Source organism: Schistocerca gregaria, chromosome 7, assembly GCF_023897955.1.
Source record: "Schistocerca gregaria isolate iqSchGreg1 chromosome 7, iqSchGreg1.2, whole genome shotgun sequence".
NCBI classification, from domain to species: domain Eukaryota; kingdom Metazoa; phylum Arthropoda; class Insecta; order Orthoptera; family Acrididae; genus Schistocerca; species Schistocerca gregaria.
This window is the reverse complement of record NC_064926.1, coordinates 322,866,348-322,891,750: the sequence shown is the minus strand read 5'-3', so window position 1 is coordinate 322,891,750 and position 25,403 is coordinate 322,866,348. Positions and strand designations below refer to the sequence as shown.

At 45.2% G+C, this 25,403-nt stretch overlaps 1 protein-coding gene across 3 annotated transcripts in view; it reads left to right on the top strand.

Moving 5' to 3' along the window:
* Positions 1-25,403, top strand: part of LOC126281965 (probable cytochrome P450 301a1, mitochondrial) — a 135,239-nt gene that overhangs the window by 46,500 nt on the left and 63,336 nt on the right. For 2 of the 3 annotated variants that reach the window (XM_049981341.1, XM_049981339.1), the window contains exons 2-3: positions 4,516-4,744; positions 21,080-21,356. In XM_049981341.1, the coding sequence (XP_049837298.1) occupies positions 4,543-4,744; positions 21,080-21,356 (479 nt within the window). In that variant the 5' untranslated portion in view covers positions 4,516-4,542. The remainder of the gene's footprint in view (positions 1-4,515; positions 4,745-21,079; positions 21,357-25,403) is intronic. The other variant, XM_049981340.1, reaches the window with a different exon arrangement.

Sequence of the window (25,403 nt, the reverse complement as noted above, 5' to 3'; positions counted from 1 at the left end):
CAAAAGATTTCCTTTATTTGCACTACTAAACGTGGCTTCTTGCCAAATTTCGTGATTCCAGATCAAAGGCTTTTGATGAGTGAGTTTACAATTAGCAAAACATGTGACATAAATAGCCGTAACTTTTCACTGTACTGACTCAGAAGCTTACATTTATTGCACCGCCAAGGGACCGCAGACCTCAGTATGTGACGTAGATTTTAACTTGATACCTCTACTTATCCCTGAGACAAAGCCATCTTAACAGACGAAGGCACAGACAGATAGTCATATAACAAATGACAAAACGATTATATAATTACAAATTATTAATTTCCGAATTTTTTCTTTAGTTGTATTTTGAAACCTTGCTTCTTGTCAAATTTCATCGTTTTAGGTGTTGAGTGAATTTCCAAGTATCAAAACATGGGACATAAATTATCGCATCTTTTGATTGCATTAAGTTAGAGGGTTCAAATTTTTGGACTGACAACCCACCGTAAACCTTAGTAAATGACAGAAATTTCAACGTGATATGTTTAGTCGTTCCTGAGAGCAAATGGGTTCTAGCAATTGGACAGAAAGACAAAAGACATACAGACAAGAAGGGGATCCTATACGGGTTCCGTGTTTATCGACTGGACTAAGGTATGGATCCTAAAAATTAAAAAAAAATGTACGGTCCAAACTTGAACACTGCTCTATTGTATGGGATAACTATCAGAGTGAACGAACTGAAGCTATCGAGTATACAGGGTGGTCCATTGATCGTAACCGGTCATGTATCACAAAGCGAAAAAAGTGGTCCAACTAAAGCAATCATATTTCTTTACACACTACACGAATATGTAATAAAATGGGGGTTCCTATTTTAAAAAACGCAGTTGATATCCGTTTGACCTATGGCAGCGCCATCTGGCGGGCCAGCCATAGCGCCACTTGGTTTCCCCCTTCAAGCTAGACGAGTTTCGTTCTTGTAGTTTTTTCGTTTGATGCTTATTATGCGAGATATTTGGCCTGGTCAGTATCAGTGGAGCACCCTGGATACATAAAGTGTGGTGTGTGTGATCCGTATGGTCACATGTAAAGGGACATGCTGTTATCATGCAGTCTAGTTCACCGACACCATAGTGTAATGCCCGGAAGTGTTCGACCACTATACGCAAAAAGGAAAATATTTGGCCTTGCTCCCTGGTTTTTAGGGTTCGTGACAGGCTTGTTATCTTTATATCGTATTGACTTTTATACTTTCTGTAAAAGATCAGCTGAAAAGTCACAATTACATGGCGGTAAGTATTACGCTGACAGTATTTCATTAAATCGGACGCGTATTGAAGAAACACTGAGTAAAACCTGCCTTTTGCCCGTACAATAAAACACGAGCGTTATTGATAAGCGTCCAAGATCTAGATTTCCGGAAGGCCGGCGTACACCAGATTCCGTGTAGATGTGTAAAGATGTCACTGTGGAAAGATATATATTGGACAGAAAGAGCGCACCGTCGAAGATCGTTGCCGAGAACACCAGAGGCACACTTGACTCACATACCCATAAAGGTCAGCGATCGCAGAGAACTCTTTGTCCGAGAATCAAGCGATGGAATACGAACGTACTATGATCTTGATGCAGACTTCCAAAGACTGGGACAGCGTCGTTAGAGAGCATAGAAATTCGCGCGAGGGACGTTCTCATAAACCGAGAGTGCGGCAGTAATCTTAGGAAGGCTTCAAAAGAGTTTAATTAAGAAGACTTTCAACAAACAAAACGATCTGGCCATCAGGGCGGACAGAGCACGTAGACCAACGCCATCACAGCTGACGCCAGCGTCTCCGCGACCGCCGACGCGCAGCCGCGGGCGCGGACCCCGGAGGGAGCGGCTCGCTGGGAGAGGGGATATAAGTCGGCCACGTGCCCCAGGAGCTCAGACCGCCAGCGCATCTGACGATGGCGACATGTCCGATCACCGAAATATAGTGCCCGTTGGACATTATGAACCGGCAGCTCACCTTTCGATCAATATTTCATTAATTTTCGAAGACTTCTTATCTGTTCTAAATAAGCACGTACAGTTCACGCAGGTCATATTCATTGATGTGCAGAATGCAGCTACTTTCACTCCGTTGCAATAGCAGATTAGACATCGAGCGGTAGTAAAAGAGAAAGAGTGCCTGGAAAGTAGAGCTCGTGCTCGCTGCACGCCGAGGGAACTTGCTCTACACTGTGCCTCCCGTCACTCTCACCCAGCACATCGTTAAGTTTGTTTGCCTCCTAGGAAACGTTCGTCACGCCAGTCTCCAGGCTACTGGACTGACAGTGGCACTTGCATTTTTGGTCATCAAACATTACAAGACTTAAATAAGTAGTTTTCACTAAATGGCTGGTGTTTTGATGTTTCTTTTGATATGACCAAATCATCTCCGTCTTTCAGAAGAGCTTAAATTTAGAGGAATTAGTGGTGTTGCATACACTTTGTCCGATTTATTTTCAAAAACAAAGAAGCAGGGCCGAATAATTCAATCTATGCTGAAAGGGGAGAAAGTTTTAGTAAATCGAGAGTGGAGTCGATGGGGTTCAAGTTTTGGTTTAATTTTATTCCATATGTATGTGAATACCTTCCGCTGAACATGCTTACAGCAAAAGAAATTGTTAAAATGTTTTTCAAATTATTAGTAAGTGCCTCTCTGCAAATGGACTCTCCATGAATTTGGAAAAGTGTTTATACAGCTCTCTACAGCACAATTATTTACTACATATTCCCGACGTGCTGTTGGTGGAACAGCGACCAATACAGTACTGAAAAGTTGTGGGGTGTAGCCTATAGTCGCAATTTATTTTGCTGCTGGCTACCTATTTACGAAGCGAAGGTGACGTCTGCCTGTAAGAAGATGCTTGAGTACAGTACTGACCACTAAAACCGGTAGCCGATAGAAAAAATAAATTTGCTGCTATAGGTTACAACATATACTTTTTCTAACGGACTTTCATCATATATTAATATCGCTGATCAACAAGAGTCAGTAAATAACAAGCGTGCCCCAAAATTTTTGGATGTATATGTTGATGAAATTTTCAACTCAAAGGAACAGCCAAGTGCATCATTTCTTCAGTTCATTTAACGGCTATTTTAGGAAACAAAAAAATAAACATTCGAGCTTTTTTTCATTTCTACGCTCACTGAGGGTTTTTTTGTTTTTGTTTTTTTACGTAATTTGTCACCTACGAAGAAATTTGCGGAAAAGCGAGCAGTGTCGATGAAAGAATGCACAGCCACCTGGCCTGCACCTCTTCAAGCAGCTGGGCATTTCAAGTACACAATCTCTCTCTCTTTCTCTCCCTCTCTCTGTTTTTCTCTCTGAAATTTGCCGCGTTCACTGAGCTCTAGCACACTCAGTTTAGTTTCGTGAGATGGCTGGTCACGAACTGTATGAATGTTCTATTTGCAGTTGTATTGTTAGCGATGAATCCTTTCACCGTTACTCGCTACAGTTTCTTCTGAGCAGTCCGAAATAGGATTTCTTTTCAAATTACTATTATGGTGATTATAATTTAGGTAACGAGCGAGGTGGCGCAGTGGTTAACACACTGAACTTTCATTCGGGAGGTCGACGGCTCCAAGCCTTTTCCGGCCATCCAGGTTAAGGTTTTCTGTGATTTCCCTAAACCACTCCGGGGAAATTCCGAAATGGTCCTTTTGAATGGCATGGCAGATTTCCTTCCCCATCCTTAACACGATCCGAGCTTCTGCTTCGCCTCTAATGACATCGATGTCGACGGGACGTTAAACCCAATCTTCCTTCTTATCATAATTTACACAGTGCAACCAGTTTCGAACCCGATGTTGCTAGTTTAACTGGTGGCGATTAAATGGTATGTTTGGATGTGCGTGTAGAAATAAAAACGGTGTCCTGGAAACCATTTTAATATCATTTTACTTAGAGGTCTCCCTAAACCGTTTTATGTAAATGACAGGATAGATTCTTCAGAAGGATATGACCAACTTCTTTCGCCATCCTTTACCTGCAGAATTAAATTTCCCACTGTGACTGTAATGAAGCAGGTAAATGTAAAACCCAAAGTTCCTTCCTACCACGTCGCAAATGTTACACGTGGTATTGCGACCTTTATACCTCAGGAAAATTAGTTACAGTTGCTGCCGATTAAGGATTTGAAGAGTCTAACAGCTACGGTCATCAGTCTCTCACACAGTCACAGGACGGAATCTGTGTACCCATTCTACATGCGTACAGAACTAATCCTATGTACAAACGCTTGCATAGCATATATTTGGATACTTGCCGTGTATTCAATCCACCTAAAATCCACGTACAGGATGGCCGGCCCACCAGCCCTCGTTCCCAAAGAAGATTCTATCTGGATCAGGCTTGTCTCCCGCAGTCCCGTAGCGACGTTGAACGCACTCAGATAATCAGACGGATGAGGAAGAGAGATTATTAATAAGAAGTGCAGCACTGGATCTAACTAGAATGTTACTGTGGAGATTGCCGGATTCAGCAATAACGTGTGTTGTGCTTCCAGCAGGACGCAGTCGCGTAGCCTGCAGAGATGGCTTGTCGCAGCTGGAGCGCCGCGCGCGCCACCTGGTGCCGCCAGCTGTCCACTCCGCCCCCGCCGCCCCCACCGCCACCTCCGCCGCCCCCAGTCACCGCCGCCACAGCCCCTGCAGAGTGTCCACACGCCAGCGCTGCCCTGCACCGCCCTCGCCCCTACAGCGAGGTGCCGGGGCCCAAGCCGCTGCCCATTATAGGTAAGACACGGCGTCTCCTTGGACTCTTCAGCATAGTGAAGTAAAGAGTAGCAACAAAGGAACCTTCGGGTCCCATGTTTGATAGAAGACGATCCAGATATGTGTTTTGCTCTTGTCATAATTCAGCCGAGGTGTAATATTATTTTGTTTCTACATTATTAATCAGTGATGTACGTCAATAGCAGTCCATTATGAAAGAAATAAACTCTAAGGCAAAGAAAAGGACGCACCACAGAGTAGTTATCCTAATGGGACGGAAGACGAATGTGCAGACAAGCGAATGACCACCATTTCACAAAAAATGGTTGATTTGTTCAACAGAGCAGTCAATAAGGCATTGGCCCATCTCTAGTCCTTAAGCAAGTAGTTATTTGACTTGGCATTGATTGACAGTATTTTTCGATGTCCTTCTGTGGGATATCGTGCCAACTGCTGTCCAACTGACGCGTTAGAGCGTCAGAATCCCTGGCTAGTTGGAAGACCCAAACGTTCCCAGTTTGGTAGAGATCCAGGGACCTTGCTAGCCAACGTAGGCTTTGACAAGCAGTAGAGACTCTCGTCATGTGCAGACGGGCATTAACATTCTGAAATGCAATTCCAGGATGACTTGTCACGAAGGGCACAGAAGGGCGCAGAATATCATCGACCCACCGCTGTGACAATCAAAAGGTCCTGCTGTAAAGGGAAATTAATCCGAGACCATCACTTCTGGTTGTCTCGTCATATGGTGAATGTCACTCAGGTTGGTATCCCACCACTGTCTCGGGTATCTTCAGGCACTTCTTCGCTGGTCAACTGGATTCAGTTCGAAGTGGGACTCATCACTGAAGACAATTCTTCTCCAGTCAATGAGACTCCAGGCAGAATACGTGTCTGAAAACGACCCAGACAGTGGTGGTATATCAATCTGACTGTCATCTGCTAGACGAGTGTTATACGACCCGACAATCAGGAGTGGCGATCTGAGTGCCATTTCATTTCATAGCAGGACCAATTTGGATGTCATCCGTAGCACGCTTACCGCACAACGGAACCTTTACGACATTCTTGCCCTTCATGGCAAGCCACCCTGGGCTCACATTTCACCAAGATAATGCCCGCCTGCACATGGCGTGAGTTTCTACTGCATGTGTTCATGTTTGCCAAACCCTATCTTGGCCAGCAAGGTCACCAGGTCTCTCACAGATTGAGAACTTTTGAAGCATTATGGGCAGAGCCCTCCAACAGGCTCGGGATTTTGACGATCTAATGCGCCAGTTGTACAGAATTTGATACGTTATCGCACAGGAGAACATCCAATACTACAATCAATCAATGCGAAGCGGAATAAATTCTTGCATGAGGACTAGAGATGGATCATTGAGGTACTGACTTGCTCAATTTGTGAAGCTCTTTCTCTTGGATAAATCATCCATTTTTTCTGAAATTACAATGTTTGTCCCTACATGTACATCATATTTACCGATATTCGTCCCATTTTTGCATTCCCCCGTTTTTAAAACAGCTTAATTGCTAACCTCTTGTTGTGCTTTTCGCCAACATTATTTATTATTTTAACGCTAGGGCAGCAAATACGCCTTCAAAAGGATAGTTGGAATTAATGGAGAAAAGTAAAATAATTGGTATGGTGAACAGCTAAGAGATCTCGCAATGTTTAATTATCTGAGGGTAAAAAAATTGTTTTATCGTCATAAAAATATCGGTAAATGAACTTGACATGGAAGGGGGGGGGGGGGGGGGCAGCTCAGTCATTCCATTTCCAATCTGCATCGGAATGTCCACTGAAATCAGGGACTGCCAGAAGTGAATCTGTGACGGCGAGGGCGTACTGTGCTCGGAAAGGTCAGTAGATCACATGCCCACGAAAGGCTAAGATCTCGGGTTCGAATCCGCGCCCGGCGCAAAGTTTTAATTTGCCAGGGAATTTCAGGTCAGTCTGTGACTCTAGCCTCCTAAATTACAAAACCACACCTTTAGTACAAGATATTGGAGTACAAATACGGTACGACATACATTGGGAGCACTACCTGGTGATGTCTATGAGCGTTCAATTGGAAATGCACGAAACGTTGTTACCATCAAACCGGTTGAAATTTGCGTATGCCCCTTTGGGATAACTAGCGAGAGAGCTAAAATGCGAATATAGTGTCCGGCATGGTTGTGTGCATGTGTCAACTCCTCCTAAAAGATTCAGAGCTGGGCATCAGCAAGCGAGGTGATGCTCAGCCCCTTTTTATACGCCCGAGGTCCGATACGTATTCGATACGCATTTCTCGATCACGGATAAAACCACTAATAATGGCGAGTATTGTGAGACGCTCTGTATCCTACGCATGTCCATCTAGAGCGAGAGATTTGGGCTACTCACGGAAAGGGTGAATCGCATCCAAGGTCACACGAGGTTAAAGTGGGAACAGCTTGAGCATCCGCCCTAAAGCCCGAACATGTCGCCCTGCGACTTCCTTGTGTTTGGTACACAAGAAAAATAAATAAATAAATAAAAATAAAAAAATAAAAAAGTAAATAAAAAATAAAAATTCAAAGGGCAGTGCTTCACCTCGAACAACGAACTGGAGAACACACTAGAGGACTGGTTTCCGTCACAGCCACAAGGTGTCTGATGATTACCTTTCAATAAAGACTTCAATTATGTCCACAGGGTCCATTCGTAACTTTTCTTTTGAACACCTCTAGCAAAATAAAATTACCACAGCACAGTAGAGACTTTAAAACATGTACACCGGCAGAGGAAGGCTTCAGAATAGTCATTCCGTAAGATTCCATATTGAGACATTTATATCAATGGGAAATAAATCGAATGTTAAAAGATTAAAAAGCAAACGTAAACATAAATGAAGGATTGAAAGAAATTAGCAATATTATAATAAAATCACCTGAAGAGGCTATAAGAAAGAGAAAGAAATCTACGAATAAAAGAAGGCTCTCTCTCTGAAATGACCTAGCAAAGAAAGTTATTTAACACTCTCCCCTCCTCCCCCCAGAACCGTGCCCGAGTACAGGTACTTCTGCAGAGTGCAGCGACTGTGTTGGCCGTAGGAGGCTTAACATTGTTGTGGAGCAGAACGACCCCACGGGTGAAATTGCCTGGTCGTTTTGATTTGATCGCTTGGAGAAGGGTGGTCAAGGTTTGTGAGTAGCGCTGGGCATTCACTATTGTCCTGTGCTGCAGGGTATGAATCAGAATTTTTGGGCCCCCTAAAAAGGCTCTGAGGGGAAAACGATTCACCTCAGCCGATGACGTCCAGCTGTACGTGTGGAACTGGTTAACATCACAACCCCGGAAATTTTATGAGACAGCCATTCACCACCACCTTGTGTCACAGTGGGACAAGTGTCTCAACAGCCAGGGTCACTACTTCTAACATACAGTTACTGGTTTTTGTAATTATGACTCCGGCTCTTTTCTTTTTGAACGCGCCTTATAAAAGGAGGCGGGAAGTATTATTTTTTCAGAAGGAAGACTCTAAGAATAGAATGGGTTGCACAGGAGACCTCAGTGACTTCGAACATGAACTTGTCATTAGATGTTACCTGAGTAACAAATTGACATTTCAACTCTACTAAAACTGTCCAAGTCGACTGCTGTGGGAAGGCGATGGGAGAATCACAACTAAACCAAGACCAGGCACGCCTTGTACACTGACACGCCGAGACCGTCCAGCATTATGAAACGTGGTTATAAAAATCCCATGAAATCAGCTGGAAGACTCAATAGTGAGTTCCAAAGAGCTACCAGCAGTCCAGCCAGCACATTGCCTGTACATAGGGGGTTAAAAAGAATGGGATACAATGGGCGTACAGCTCCTTCTAAGCCATATATTTCCGTACTCATTGCTGAGTGACCCTTGCGGTGGTGTAAGGGGTGACGTCACTGGACATTGAATGACTGGACACGAGTGATTTGTAGTGACAAACGACGGCGTGATGGAGTGAGGCGTTTCCTGTGGTTAGGCTGTGGTCCGCTCATTGAGCTTAAGAAAATGCAAATGCGGAAGGATATAAACAAATTTTACAGCAGTGTGTACTACATACAATAGCGGAAGAGTCCGCAGGCGATAACTGTTTCTATCGGCTTGGCATAGCTGTCATAAAGCAGCATCTGTGAAGCAATGATCTATGGACAAGAACGGTCACGAAATGGAACTGCCTGCTCAATCCCGACTTGACCCAACGGAACATTGTAAGTGTGACACAAAGTCACGCAGGGAAAACGCGACTATACTGCAAATCAACATGAGTGCTGCAAAATTGTTGAATTGGTCCCTAATTGAAATGCCACTAGTTAAAAAACCAATGACTTTATTTGACTCCTTTCGAGAGATACCCATGACCAGACAGTCTGGAAACCAAAATACAAAAATATGCAAAGGTATACAGAGCAACATGAAAGGAGAACAAACATTGCAAAGTTTCGTCATATTGAAACACACATCATGATAATCTAGGTATTCAAAAGCATAAAGGCACTTTGTAACTGACACAGCTCTCATGACAGACTAACATCAAAGCTACATAATGCTTTCTAAGTAAACAATTTACCCCACCAGAGGGCGGTAAAGCGTACATAGGTGGTCCCGCATGGCGGTGAAAACGGAATGAAAAATTTAAATTTATTTACATAAAAACTGTAGAACATAACTTTGAGAAAGTTATACAAAGCAAGTAAGTAAAGCAGTAGAACTGATAAGTAAAATAATATGCGTAAAGTATATAGACCTATTACAAAAAATTAAAATTATGCACAAATGACGTGTTGACAAAAAGTGTGAACCATACCACATGATGATGTACAATAAAATATATGAAATTCCAACGTAAAAGAAGAAGACAAGAAAAAGACAGTCGCAGCTAAAAACACAAATACATGCACTCGCAGGACCAGGTAATGGAAAGACTCTAAAATAAATCAAGAGAAAGGTGAAATACATGAAACAATGTAACAAAGCCCCAGGAATACAAAGCAGTATGGAGGGCGTAATAATGCTTTCGAAATGTGTAAGCGTTAACACAACAAAATATAATAAATAAGCAAAAATGTTACATCTAAACGATGTCAGGTACTGAAACCCTCCAGAAAACACAATAAATGCAGAACGTAAGAAACTCCTACTTTCGCACAATTAAACATAAAAATGTGACATACATAGGACAGTGTGAGGGAGATCGTACAAGTTAGAACGTTAAAGTAAGTGAAAAGTGAAATACTGTGCATAGCGTGAAAAAGTAATAAGTAAATTAAATACAAAGCTGTCAGGGACTCAAAAGCGCAAGAAAGAAATGTATGAAAAAGTGTGCTCATGAATAATACATCTGCCTAAAATAACATAGGGCAAAAAGGATAGCACAAAATTTAGGTAGAATGAAGGAAAGTGGAGCAAGCACATCCAAAAATCAGTTACTCACTCAACACTGAAAATGGGTCACGAGACTGGTGTATAAAAATTTGTAAATCTTCCAAAATATCTAAATCACACCCTTTTGGAACACCTTTGGGATGACGTGTAACGTTGACTGCACTAAAGACCCCATAGTCCAACATTACTACCTTCTCTGGTTTCGGCTCTTGAGGAAGAATGGTCTGCCATTCTTCCACCGACAAACAGATACCTCACAGAAAGTGTCCCCAGCATTCAATCTGTCATAAGGGGGAAGAGCAGAAACACCCATATTAATGTACTCTGATATGTGTACGGCTACTTTTGATCAATATAGCGATCTAGTATTCAACGTTATACACTAAAACACCACTTGTTATTGTGGAACCTTTCCAGCTATTCATCTATCATTATAACTTCCTTTATATAGAACGACACTTATCCTGTGCACTCAGTCCCCTCATATTAGCCGAGTCATGCTTTCATACCGCATTTCACTTAACATCTCTGTCAATGTAGTCAGCACTTCGCACACAAGCTTGTGTTGGCAAATATGTGTCAACAAGAGGCTAAACAGTTACGAACTACTGCTCTGAGGAGATGCAGTCCAGGGCTACCTAGTGTTACCTTGCACTTCGCCATCCATGTCTCACTGTGAAAGTGGTAATTACTGAAGGTCATGTGCAAGTAAATACGACTTCCAGTCATCATCCCCTATTAACATCCTCAGTTAGCTTTAAGGATCGAAAAAAACTGCTTTTATCGGAAAGTAATGTCAAAGTGACTGTAAGAGGGTTTCTCAGAACGTCAGACGGTTATACAAAATGATCAACGTAGTTACCATAACAATAACGACAACAGAATTACAGACGTGCAACGCTGGTGGTACGGTGGACATTTAGCTAGGAGCACACAGTAACTGACAATAGTTCAAGCATCTTACTATTCTGCGTTACCACATCCATGGCTACAGTGCCGTTTTCCTTATCGGCAGATGTGATAAAGATTCTGTTCGGTAGTTCGAAGGGCGCTTTAATTTCGTCTGTGGTGGTATCGGATCTTTGAAAATGAGTGCTGTAGAGAGAGCTCGTAAAACGTGGTCTTTTGTCGCCTCTGCTTCTTCTCTGAAATGTTATTCCCTTCAAGGGAGTGAGAGTGGTAATGGATGAACGTTCTAAGAACAACTTTTTCAGGAAACGCTTGTTCAGCGCGGTTGTGTTCTTGCTACTGTGTTTCATGTTCCTAGATTTGATCTAGGTTTCCAACCATGCTGAAAGTCAAACATGCGTTAGTGGATAGGGTAAGATTTTTTGTGCCAAGCTCTGCTTCCCTCTGGAGTTCTAAAATTTAATGGAAGTTATTTCTGTTGGCTACAGCTCTACTACGGTAACGAAAAACTGCTGCTGAATTTTTGTACTTGAACTTCATAAATAAAACGTAGTGTCAGCAGACAAGGTAGGCCTGTACGCTTTTATGCTGTACGTGTCCCTTCACGTTTCCACTTCACTATCACATTGGAAACAGTGGAGCTAGGGATGTTTAGGAGTGTGGAAATCTCGCATACAGATGTATGACACAAGTGACACCCAATCACTTGACCACGCTCGAAGTCCGTCAGCGCGGAGCGTCCCATTCTGCTCTCAAATGGTTCAAATGGCACTGAGCACTATGGGACTTAACATCTGTGGTCATCAGTTCCCTAGAAACTAGAATTACTTAAACCTAACTAACCTAAGGACATCACACACATCCATGCCCGAGGCAGGATTCGAACCTGCGACCGTAGCAATCGCGCGGCTCCGACTGAGCGCATAGAACCGCGACACCACCGCGGCCGGCTCATTCTGCTCTCTTACGATGTCTAATGACTACTGAGGTCGCTGATATGGAGTACCTGGCAGTAGGTGGCAGCGTAATGTACCTTATATCGAAAAAGTATGTTTTTGGGGCTGTCCGGACACTTTTGAGCAGATAGTGTACGTACGTGTGAACGTTTGAAACACGTTCGCACTATCCATGGTTTCCACTTGACACAGACAGTTGGGTACACACATTCCGTCCCGGAGGGGTGGGGGGGGGGGGCGGCGGGCGGTAGGGGGAGGCGACAGGAAGGGCATCTGGCCACCTCTTAAAATTAACACGCCAAATCTGGTTAACCATAACAGTCGGGATAAACGCTAGGAAAGAAAGAAAAGTGTACGTACGTTGAAGGTCCCCTCCTTACACCTCGCTGCTGCAAACGGACATTCTGTCACGACAAAGACTCCAATTTAGATACAGCGAACACGCAAGCGGAGATGTTGAAAAAGACTAAATGGTAACTTATGATCCCACAGAGCAGGCTCCACCATACACGCACACACGTAAGAAACAAACGAATATCAAACTAGATACAAATACCACAAAGCAAATAAGAGACGAAAGAAAAACACGTGGGAACAGTTCCCAGTACTACATATAGTTAACAAACACAATCAACAGGGAGCGAAGGTGAAGTGTTCGATTTCATTGTGTTAGAAAATACTGAAAATCGTTCATCCTGGTCTACCGCAGACCAACTACCTGCAACTGCAGAGCGAGACATATGTAACATTAATATCAAATCGTAAACAGAACTAAATAGTAGTTTAACCTTACGAAACATGCGCCCCACGAACAAATAACAGTAATTCTTCTGGAACCATTGCATTATGCATTTATTATATACATAAAACTAACATGTACACTCCGGAAGAAAATGCGACAACCTCAAGGACCGTGTTCAATGGCACCAAGTATATTATGTACATACTGAGAGTTCCAGTGTTAGCGATTCATTTGACACGGTCATCGGCGATCAGATGGCGCTTAGGCGGCGTGTCTGTGTGCCACCAGTTTTCTCTCTGCAGGCAGTAACATCTACAGGCAGTAACAGTGTTCGCGACATTCATTCTGCGATACAGTCATGTCCCACGGACGAGTATGTACTCCTGTTGAACAAAGGTGTCGCATTGTGGGCCTGCGGCAAGCTGGATGGACGTTTAGAGGGATTTATGCATATTTTTGGCGCAATGTATCTGCCGTATGTCGGTGCTTCCTGCAGTGGCCTGTGGAACATTCCTGCAGACGTAGATGAGGTACGGGGTTCTGGACATCGGCGTAGTGAAGACGCACGTCAACATCGACGCATTCTGCAAGATGCGGTGGTCGATCGAACATTATTAAGGGATGAAATCCGGGTACATTTATACACTTACTGTGACACCGGGAACCATCTACTTTAAGCAGGATTAAGGTCACTTGGGCCCCTGAGGAGGCTACCACTGACATCACGACACCTCCACGCACGGCACAATGGAGACTGAAATGGCATCCTGTTGTCTTCAGTGATGAGACTACGTTCTATCTGTAGGCGACCGATGGAAGTACAAGTGTTCGGCGAAGAGCTGGTGAGTGGCCTGTTCCGGGGTGAATTCGCCCACGAGACACAGGTCCCACCCCCAGGTTTCATAGGTGTATGGTGGGGGAGGGGGGGGGGGAGGAGGGTGGCAGCAGCTACAACTCGCGCTCACCGTCCACTTCGATGTTTCTACGGTGTACAGTAACAACTACATTGTTATCCTCGTGCTGCTGCCAATTCTTCGACAGGAAGGCAACGCGCTTTTTCCAGTATGACACTGCACGTTCACAAACGGCTGCTATGGTGCAACTTTCTCTTCGTGATGTACGACAACTGCCCTTGCCGGCAAGATCTCCAGATTTGTCGCCAGTTGTGGAATATGGGGCAACGGGAACTTACTTCTCCTTCAGAGCCGCAAAAAATATTGCCGAATAACAACAAGACGTACAAGATGCTTGGGACAATTTATCGCAGGAAGCCATTCGAAATGCGAGAATACACGCCTGTGTATTGATGCGACTGTTTAGGCACCTTTTATTGTGACACGTGTTTCATTCACTCAGAATTTATTGTCATATACGCCTACAATGATGAACTATCAGTCACATTAGTTATCAATAAAATGACCTTATCATTGAAAGTGTTGCAATTTTTGTGTCAGTGTATTCGAGGCCACTGAAAACGCTTCATAAATAAAAAGAAGAGAAACGCGTGTGGCGCAAAACGAACAGCCTTTCATTCAGTTTTGTAGATGTACCACATCTCCAAGAACAGTTACATTTGAGAAAGCGAAGTTAATACCCATCTCTCTGAATATTAATACAGCTCAATATAGCTCTGAAAAGAAGAGTCTAAACCTCATTTAACGGAGACTTTTTCAGTATTCGTTTGGATCAAAACAGAATTACGATATTTTAAACGATTCAGGAGAGAGTATGAGATGGTCAACTTATGCTGAGGTTACAGTAGCACCGACGACCGACAGTGGCCGAATCCGGCCGATCTCTTCAAAGGAGCACCCGACTACGTGCACGGTCACAGTCACGTCACTCGAACGTACAGATTTAGGATGACCGAATTCAGGTCAGTTTGTTTTCTTTGGTGGAATCGGTCTACGTTTTCACACACGAAATATGGACCGTGACAACTGATAAGTTTAGTCCAAGAAAAAAGGTGTTTCTGGCGCCCTGAGGATGAAAAATATCATAATCGGGATGTATCTCGGCATCTCTGGACTGAAATCGCAGTTATATGGGAAACCACAAGTAGGTAAAAATCATCGGAAATTTTAGGCGTGGTTATAATCTCAAAAAATAATTTGTTCAGGTGTTAAAGGCTGCGTATTTTATGCTTAGAATTACTGTAGTGGATCCTTCTTGGGTCGTCGCAGGTGGGCATTAGCTCCCTACAGATTATTATTCCTGATTACACCAGTAGGTGGTTTGCACCTGTGGTGAATGTTTTTCCACTATTCAGTGATTTAGGTGTTCAGAGTATCTTATTCCAAAAGTTATGTTTGTGTTTCACACTTATGCTGAGTGACAGTTACTGAAAGTTAATTGACGTATGTCTGTTTTGATGAATTTATTTGACATGGTTGTAGAGTGTTTGTACTTTTTCTTTTCAGTACCACCACGACTCTTTTCGATACTACATACAATAGTTTTCTCTCACTGTCTGTCGTATTCGAAAAGCTTGCCTAGTTATTTCAATAACTGAGGAAAAGAGTGTAGTATTCGCCACTTTCTATTCGAGACAGACACAGATCATTGACACGCATTCGGCGTCTTTTTTTAATAGCAAAGCCTCAATGCACCACTTTTCCCTTGCACAGAGGCATCGTAGCGTCCATCCCTCCCAAGGAGGTTAAAATATAGCCTCGTTGATGGAACAGATTATCTACTAACTCAACCTAACGTCCTTGATTCCTCCACAAACTGACGACGGAGGTCTACGACCACGCTGCAGACTGATGTTATCGGGTGACTCTGCGTGACGGCTTCGCCACTGGTTTTACTATAACTGTGAACACAACCTTACCTGAATCTGCAATGAGCCCTCCCTTAGGTGTGTTATTTAATCAAGTCACCTGCTCTCGACAGCTTTTAATACAAACTCTCCCAAGACCGATAACTCTAAAGATCCCGTGAGACAAGCAGAATTATTTTAAACAGGAATCAGTGGCCCATCTGACAGTCGCGATTAGCCAGCGTCAGTTCATAAGGATTGTCGAACCCTAGGGAAACCAGTGCAGAAATACAGACACTACGCACAAAACTAGCCGATCATCACACGAAGATGGACACTGGAAAAGGAATAACGGCACATAGGACGTTTGACATAATTGGAAAGGCGGACTGTTAAAGGGATATGATAATATAAACTAAAACTGAAAATGTTTTATGTATATAGACTGGAGCGGAGAGTTAAAATTTGCACCGAGGCCGGGAATCGGATCCGAGTCTTCTGATTACTAGGTAGGTGCGTTAGTCACCGAGCTACCTTGGCATAGGGGTTCACACAGCTGCATGGATTACCCTGGCATGCCTCCCCCTGCGATCCAAATTCTCACTGCCGCCACAGTCTACTTTAAATTCCCCCTTACACACGAACAGAATTGCCTATGCTCTCCATGCTCTGGAACAGCACCTCAGCATCGAACGTAAATGGGGGATCCAGTCTGAAACCAGGGAGTAGGTACTTATCAAATGTAATGGCACAGTTTCAGACACTTTATTGGTCTCATACAGATTTGATTTTATGTATATAGTCGATATGTGTATGAGACCAGTAAAGTCTCTCAAACTGTGTCATTTTATTTGTAAAACTGAGAAGGGTTTCTACTCGCATCCTTTTGTCCATTTCCATGGTTCAAATACACTCCTGGAAATGGAAAAAAGAACACATTGACACTGGTATGTCAGACCCACGATACTTGCTCCGGACACTGAGAGAGGGCTGTACAAACAATGATCACACGCACGGCACAGCGGACACACCAGGAACCGCGGTGTTGGCCGTCGAATGGCGCTAGCTGCGCAGCATTTGTGCACCGCCGCCGTCAGTGTCAGCCAGTTTGCCGTGGCATACGGAGCTCCATCGCAGTCTTTAACACTGGTAGCATGCCACGACAGCGTGGACGTGAACCGTATGTGCAGTTGACGGACTTTGAGCGAGGGCATATAGTGGGCATGCGGGAGGCCGGGTGGACGTACAGCCGAATTGCTCAACACGTGGGGCGTGAGGTCTCCATAGTACATCGATGTTGTCGCCAGTGGTCGGCGGAAGGTGCACGTGCCCGTCGACCTGGGACCGGACTGCAGCGACGCACGGATGCACGCCAAGACCGTAGGATCCTACGCAGTGCCGTAGGGGACCGCACCGCCACTTCCCAGCAAATTAGGGACACTGTTGCTCCTGGGGTATCGGCGAGGACCATTCGCAACCGTCTCCATGAAGCTGGGCTACGGTCCCGCACACCGTTAGGCCGTCTTCCGTTCACGCCCAACATCGTGCAGCCCGCCTCCAGTGGTGTCGCGACAGGCGTGAATGGAGGGACGAATGGAGACGTGTCGTCTTCAGCGATGAGAGTCGCTTCTGCCTTGGTGCCAATGATGGTCGTATGCGTTTTTGGCGCCGTGCAGGTGAGCGCCACAATCAGGACTGCATACGACCGAGGCACACAGGGCCAACACCCGGCATCATGGTGTGGGGAGCGATCTCCTACACTGGCCGTACACCTCTGGTGATCGTCGAGGGGACACTGAATAGTGCACGGTACATCCAAACCGTCATCGAACCCATCGTTCTACCATTCCTAGACCGGCAAGGTAGCTTGCTGCTCCAACAGGACAATGCACGTCTGCATGTATCCCGTGCCACCCAACCTGCTGTAGAAGGTGTAAGTCAACTACCCTGGCCAGCAAAATCTCCGGATCTGTCCCCCACTGAGCATGTTTGGGACTGGATGAAGTGTCGTCTCACGCGGTCTGCACGTCCAGCACGAACGCTGGTCCAACTGAGGCGCCAGGTGGAAATGGCATGGCAAGCCGTTCCACAAGACTACATCCAGCATCTCTACGATCGTCTCCATGGGAGAATAGCAGCCTGCATTGCTGCGAAAGGTGGATATACACTGTACTAGTGCCGACATTGTACATGCTCTGTTGCCTGTGTCTATGTGCCTGTGGTTCTGTCAGTGTGATCATGTGATGTATCTGACCCCAGGAATGTGTCAATAAAGTTTCCCCTTCCTGGGACAATGAATTCACAGTGTTCTTATTTCAATTTCCAGGAGTGTAGCTCTGAGCACTATAGGACTTAACATCTGAGGTCATCAGTCCCCTATAACATAGAACTAGTTAAACCTAACTAACCTAAGAACATCACACACATCCATGCCCGAGGCAGGATTCGAACCTGCGACCGTAGCAGTCGCGCGGTTCCGGACTGAAGCGCCTAGAACTGCTCGGCCACCGCGGCCGGCTATCCATTTCCACCCTTTTACACTTTGACAAGTAAAGTCTTCTCTAGACTCTGCGTTTATACGGTCTAATAAACGCTCATTCTTTATACTGTGACAAATAATGTTTAAACTAGCCTCTGTTACAAATTTAGAGACTTCCAATCCTTCCTCACAGTTAGCAAAACCTACAAACTACCATTCCTCCGGTCTTTGACTGATCATAATTACTGGCTCCCACCCGTAAATGAAACAAGAGAAAGTTCACTAAGGCGCTTTATCTCTGATAACGAACGCTGCGCGTCTCCGTTCTTCTCTGGTCCTTGCTGAACTGCCTTGTCGATCTCTGGACTCCTTCCAACTCCTCACCATTCCACTGAAGACTCCGACTCCGGACCACATTCAATGCTTTCACTACTCTTTTCACTCGTGTACTCCGCTACACCACTCTTGGTCTCTGACCTCTTCTGATCGGCTGTCTCATAATCAACCTCAGAGACAAGCTGTCATTGGCCCTCTCTTGCTCCTTCCAGATGAATTCCTCGGTGCCCGGAGAAACACAACTTTTACTGTCCACGGGAAAATTACACTTGAGAGTCGCCGACACATCTCCATTTAGGGTTTCCAAAACAGCCTTTCATTTCCCAGAGTCGACAGGGTTCCACAGCGACTCCAAGGGTCTCAAGGCTTGTTGACATACATTTCCGAGAACGGGACAGATTCTCTGCGTCCAGTGTTCTCAGGGCTTTCATCACCGAGCGTCACCCTCTCCATTGCCGAAAACCGGAATCCAGCCAGCCTCTCCCCTCACAGCCGAAGCGGCAGACTCCTCACCCGATCTCTTTGATTAAAGAATGGCCGATATCGAGCTTAACTTTATCTCCAGACTGTAGTCTCACCAAAAGAGCCGTCTCAAATGATCCTGTTCAGTGAAGTAAGGAATTCCTTTGTACACTAATGAGCCAGAGCATTATGACCACCGACCTACTATCGTCCAGGCGATAGTAGCTTCACCTGGCGAGGATTGACTGCTAGTCAGACACATATAGTATCAGTGATAGTACGGTCGATGTGTAGAATGGTTGAGGCGGGCAATCTATCTGAGATTCACCGAGGGCAGATTGTGACGGACTGGAGGCTCAGGAAGAGCATTTCGGAAACTGCACGACTCGTCGGGTGATCGAGGAGTGCTGTGGTGAGTGTCTTCAACCACGTCCAGACGTCGTGTTGTTAGGCGGCCACCCCTCATTGCAGAGGTCGGACATGGTTGGCTGGGCACACTGGTAAAACAAGACAGGCGGTGAAATGTGGCTAACTAACATCAGACTTAAATGCTGGGCAGCGTACAAGTGTGTCTGAACACACAGCGCACCAAGCTCTCCTAACTATGACCCCCTCAGCCGACGACTCTTGCATGTGCCAATGTTAACGTCACATCGGCAACTACCATTGAAATTGGCACGTAACCATCGGCACAGTAAGTTGGCGCAGTGACAGAACGCTACATGGTCTGATGAATCGCGATACGTTCTTCATCATGCCTATGGAGGGGGGGGGGGGGGGGGGTGGGTTGCGCGGATCCGTCGTCTTCCAGGGCAAGGGTCGTTGACAAGTTGGTGACGGTTCCGTAATGCTCTGGAGAACATTGCGGTTGGCATCCACGGGTTGACAAGCTGGCGACGGTTCCGTTATGCTAAATGGTTCAAATGGCTCTGAGCACTATGGGACTTAACATCTTAGGTCATCAGTCCCCTAGAACTTCGAACTGCTTATACCTAACTAACCTAAGGACATCACACAACACTCAGCCATCACGAGGCAGAAAAAATCCCTGACCCCGTCGGGAATCGAACCCGGGAACCCGGGCTTGGGAAGCGAGAACGCTACCGCACGACCACGAGATGCGGGCGTTATGCTCTGGAGAACATTCACATTGGCATCTATGGGTGCAGTGGAGCTCGTGCAAGACACCATAGCGCCCAAGCAGTATAGTATACTGGTTGCAGACCACTTATACCCTTTCATGACGGTAATGTTCCCCGATGGCATTGGCATTTTTCAACAAGATAATGGCCGCGCGGCATTAGCCGTGCCGTCTAAGGCGCTGCAGTCATGGATTGTGTGGCTGGTCCCGGCGGAGGTTCGAGTCCTCGCTCGGGCATGGGTATGTGTGTTTGTTCTTAGGAAAATTTAGGTAAAGTAATATGTAAGCTTTGGGACTGATGACCTTAGCAGTTAAGTCCTATAAGATTTCAGATACATTTTTTGAAGAAGATAAGGCGCCATGTCACAAGGTGAATAGTGTGGTGGGACTCAGTGGCGACTTTCAGTTCATGTGCAGACCTCCCCACTCGTAGATCTGTACTCGATCGAACACATCTAGGATGGAACTGAACATGGCGTCAGAGCTCATTGTGCTTCTCCCGGGAATCAGGTGACTTGTATATGCAGATGTGGTGCCAGCTCCCTCCAGTCAGCTACGAAGGCCTCATTGTTTGCACGCTATGACGTGTCGTCGCTGTTATCCGTGCCAGAGGCGGACATATGGCAATTAGGTGGGTTGTCATAATGTTCTGGCTGATCAGCGTATATTAACGGTCGAGAAAACACAAAAATGGAATTAGAGCACTGACAAGTTCCCAGAATGAGATTTTCACTCTGCAGCTGAGTGTGCGCTGATATGAAACTTCCTGGCAGATTAAAACTGCGTGCCCGACCGAGACTCGAACTCGGGACCTTTGCCTTTCGCGAGCAAGTGCTCTACCATCTGAGCTACCGAAACACGACTCACGCCCGGTACTCACAATTTTACTTCTGCCAGTATCCGTCTTCCACCTTCCAAACTTTACAGAAGCGAACCTTGCAGAACTAGCACTCCTGAAAGAAAGGATACTGCGGAGACATGTCTTAGCCACAGCCTGGGGGATGCTGGTAGAGCACTTGCCCGCGAAAGGCAAAGGTCCCGAGTTCGAGTCTCGGTCGGGCACACAGTTTTAATCTGCGAGGAAGTTTCATTGAGAAGTCGCCCATTTGGATGGGAGATGTGAGGTGTATGTAAATGCTAGTGCTGTAGCGTGGACGGGCCGTTCGTGCTGCAGGCAACACGTGGCGCGTGCTGCCGGTGGTGGGCCAGTTCAGCGTGGCCGACCTCGCGCGCGTCTCGCGCGACCTGCACGACCAGTACGGCGACGTGGTGCGGCTGGCGGGGCTCGTCGGCCGCCCCGACCTGCTCTTCGTCTACGACGCCGACGAGATCGAGCGCGTCTACCGCCACGAGGGCTCCACGCCCTTCCGGCCCTCCATGCCGTGCCTCGTCCACTACAAGAGCGTCGTCAGGAGGGACTTCTTCGGCGACCTGCCCGGCGTCGTCGGCGTGTAAGTCCTGCGCACTAACCTTAACACTTGAGGTATGAACGGTGCAAGGGTGGCTCATTTTCCACTGTCTCAGTTTTCACTGGCTGCTACTCTAGTACACTAACAAGAAACAATATCCAGGATAAAATATACTAAATTCTTAGGTATTGATAGTGATGAAAACTTAAACTGGAAAAACCATACAGTAGACCTGCTAAAACATTTAGGTTCAACTAGTTTTGCCATAAGACAAATTGCCAGCGTTGGAGGTATAGAAGTCAGTAAGTTAACATAATTCGCAGATTTCCATTCGCTGTGTACCCCTTAGAAGAAAAGTACACATTGCATAAAACGCATGAATGAGAATAGTAACCACCGTCTCACTTTGTGAAATCTGTTACCAGCAGCCAATCTGAATTTGAGAGTTACAGAGGTATTCGCTATACCAGAAGGAAGAATGATCTGCGTCAACCTTTAATGAATCTAACGTGGCACAGAAATGGGTGAAATATGCAGCCAAAAAAAAAACAGTTTGACAATCTGCTCACGGAAATAAAATGTCTGGCAGACAGCAGAACTGTTTTCAAACGTAGATTAAAGATGTTCCTCCTATAGCTCCGTCTATATGATAGATTAATTCTTGAGTAGAAGTTATTATACATTTTTACAGGGAAAAAGCATGTAAATTACATGCATGTAGCCATATAAATATTTTTTCATCTTCTTTTAGGCTCCTTACTTCAATCGCTAAAAACGGAACTCTTTTAGTATCACTTTTTTATGCGTACATTTCTCATTCTGTCCTACAGTGAAGACCCATTTCTCTCAGAAACAGGTAGATGTATTAAGTTTAAATTTATGTCTCATACTAATGTCTACGGTGCCTTGATGGTGTGAAAATTTTAAGCCTGAAAGTCAATGTAATCAAAATCGACAGCTATTTAGGTCACATATTCCTATAACCGCAAACTGACTCTTAAAATCGTGAAAGATTCTCCCCTCTGACATAGAATCGTGAAATTCGGCAAGAAAAAAGTTTCACAGTAAAAGTAAAGGAAAAGATCCTAAAACTGTCAGTTTGTAATTATACCACATAAAAAGTATTTTTCTTATTTGTTGTCGATCTGTCTGTCTGTCTTTTAAGGTCCCTTTTTCTCAGGAACGGTCAGAGATGTTAATTTAACATTTATGTCAAATGCTAAGGTTCCTCGGCGGGTTGAAAATGTAAGCTTCTAAGTCAATGCAGTCAAAAGATGAGGCCATTTATATCACATATTTCGTTACTCGCAAACTTGCTCACCCAAACCTATAGATGAACTGCTGGGATGCATGTCTGGCCTGGAAGTCTAGCAGTAAAGCACGTGCTTGAACACCACGAGGTCTCGAGATCGGATCCCCGAAGGACGAAAGATTTTTCAGTCTTCGTTTGAACTTAGCCTTCACCTCTCAGCAAATTGCCTAAGTGGACTCCAATAGAAATAATTGCACTAGTCCGTTGAGCCACACGACATTATTATTGTTATTGTTATTATCATTACTATTATTATCTCTCAACATAATCAAGTTTCAACGGGACCTTCAAAGCGCGAGTCCCACTTCACTTGTCTGGCTCTTTTTCTCAGATATACACAGGATGTTTAAAATAGTGTCATATTTTCCTACAGGAGATAGTATTGGGCAGAGTTACAAGAAAAATTCCTATATGTCTGGAAAGCAATACCTTTTGAGGTACGTGCCAATCCGTCTTCTCATTCCAATCTGTCTGTAAGCAGTGCTGCATGTGGTTACCGCGAATCCTGATATATCCATCAGTCCTTCCCAGTGAGTCAGGCACTCATTCATATACACCCGGCTCCAGCGGGGTAGCCACGCGGCTCCCCCCATCGGAGGTTCGAATCCTCCCTCGGCCATGGATGTGTGTGTTGTCCTTGGTGTAAGTTAAAGTGAGATTAAGTAGTGCGTAAGCTTAGGGACCGATGACCTCAGCAGCTTGGTCCCATAAAGCTTTACCACAAATTTCCAAATTTACCTGGCTGTCTGAATGGAGCCATGTGTAGCTGAAAGAATTTACGGTTCAATGCGACGAAGGGCTGAAGGATATGTTAGGAAACGTGCTAACCGTAAGTAGTACCACCTATAGAGTTATATGCAACAGAGAGAGGTTATTGGCGTGTCACTATAATTGTGGTCTTTTGCTGCTTCTTTAATTTTTGTGTTGTTTTTCGTAAAAAGCCGCTTCCACTGTTTCTGCTGTGTTGATTTCCATCGTTGATCTATCGCGACTGGATAGGTATCTTCTATAGTGATTCCAATTTATCGTCATTTTCTGGGAGCTCGGAGTAGGAATCGTGACTCGCTGAAGCGTCGCATTGACAGGCTGCTAATCGGATGATAGATCGCTGGCTGTGATTAGGTGGAGTTCAGCATTTTTGATAATATATGTGGCACCTGTTCTTTCGGACTTCTCCGAAAGAACACATACCACATACTTAATGAAGGCGAGGTCGACAATTGATCACTTCAGAGCGGATGCATACCACCCTCGAACGCTTACGGGAATTGGCGAAATGTCACGATTAATGAAGATAATTGGCAAGGGGGAAAATGCACTAATCAGTAGTATGTCGTCCGCCACCGTAGCTGACTGGACAGCGCGCCTGCTTGCCTTGCCGGGGGGTCCGGCTTCGATTCCCGGCTGGGTTGGAGATTTTCTCTGCTCAGGGACTGGATGTTTGTGTCGTCTTCATCATCCCCGTTTCATCCTCATCGATGCAAAAGTCGCCGAAGTGGTGTCACCTCAAAAGACTTGCACCAGGAGATCAGGTCTACCCGCCGGGAGGCCATCGCCACACGACATTTCATTTCAGTAGCGTGTGGATAAGTTGAGAATTGGCTTCCGACGGGAGGCGAGCTCGGGTAGTCCGCCAGTTACGATGACCACTGTGTTTGGATGGCGCAGTGGGCAGCACATCTGCCTAGTAAGTAGGAGACCAAGTTCAAATTATGGTCCGCCACAAATGCTCAACTTTCCACATTGTTTTAAATCAATGCCAACCACAGCTAACGTCAGTAATGCCTCTGAGTCTTGATTTTTGGTAATCAACACGTCCAAGCTTCTGATTCCCCATTCGTCACGCCTCAGTACATATGCTTTTCTTATCGCGTCACGTGCCCGCAACTCCACCAGGCAGTTTTCAGTCTTGTTGTAGTCATAATATTCTGGATCATCAGTGTATTATCCGCATTCTGGCCTTGTTATTAGCAGACTGGAGCCTGGAGGGGAGGCAACCACGCAGACTCGGCAGTGCGTGCCCTTCCCTTCTTCAGTTAAGCAACAGAGGTGTTCAGTTGTCTTCGGTAAACTTCCTGCAGGGGACAGTTGATGTCTAGCGTTTGTCCACTAGCGTAGAATCACAAGACGCACTTCCCCGTGACACCAGCTTCGCGTTACACAACTGCGAACGTTTTTCTGTTCTTCTCTCTAGAGGCAGACGACCGGTTTTTCAAATGGTTCAAATGTGTCTGAGCACTATGGGACTTAACTTCTTAGGTCACCAGTCCCATGGAACTTAGAACTACTTAAACCTAACTAACCTAAGGATATCACACACAGCCATGCCCGAGGCAGGATTCGAACCTGCGACCGTAGCGGTCGCGTGGTTCCAGACTGTAGCGCCTAGAACCGCTCGGCCACTCCGGCCGGCTGACCGGTTTTTCACAAAATGCCTTCGCTTCTGATCCCTTTGCCAATGCTTTTTTAAGTCTGATAGAGAAATTGTAATCGCCCTCTGAAACAGATGTGGTAGATCAAAGACCAGTAATTACGGATGAATAGCAACCTATGTGCATTCTATATAGGGTCATTACGCGAAGCATTTTCAGTTCAAATACTAAAAACTTCCGTACACCATTTCTTTAGAGATATTTCTGCCATTTTCCGTAAAATATTATTTATTTATTTCACAAAATCACTATTTAGGCTTTATAGCCATTTTCAAGCGCAAGGTGAAATGCCACAAAAGTGTGACGTACCTAAATGACGCCTTATAAACCAGTCGTCGTATATAC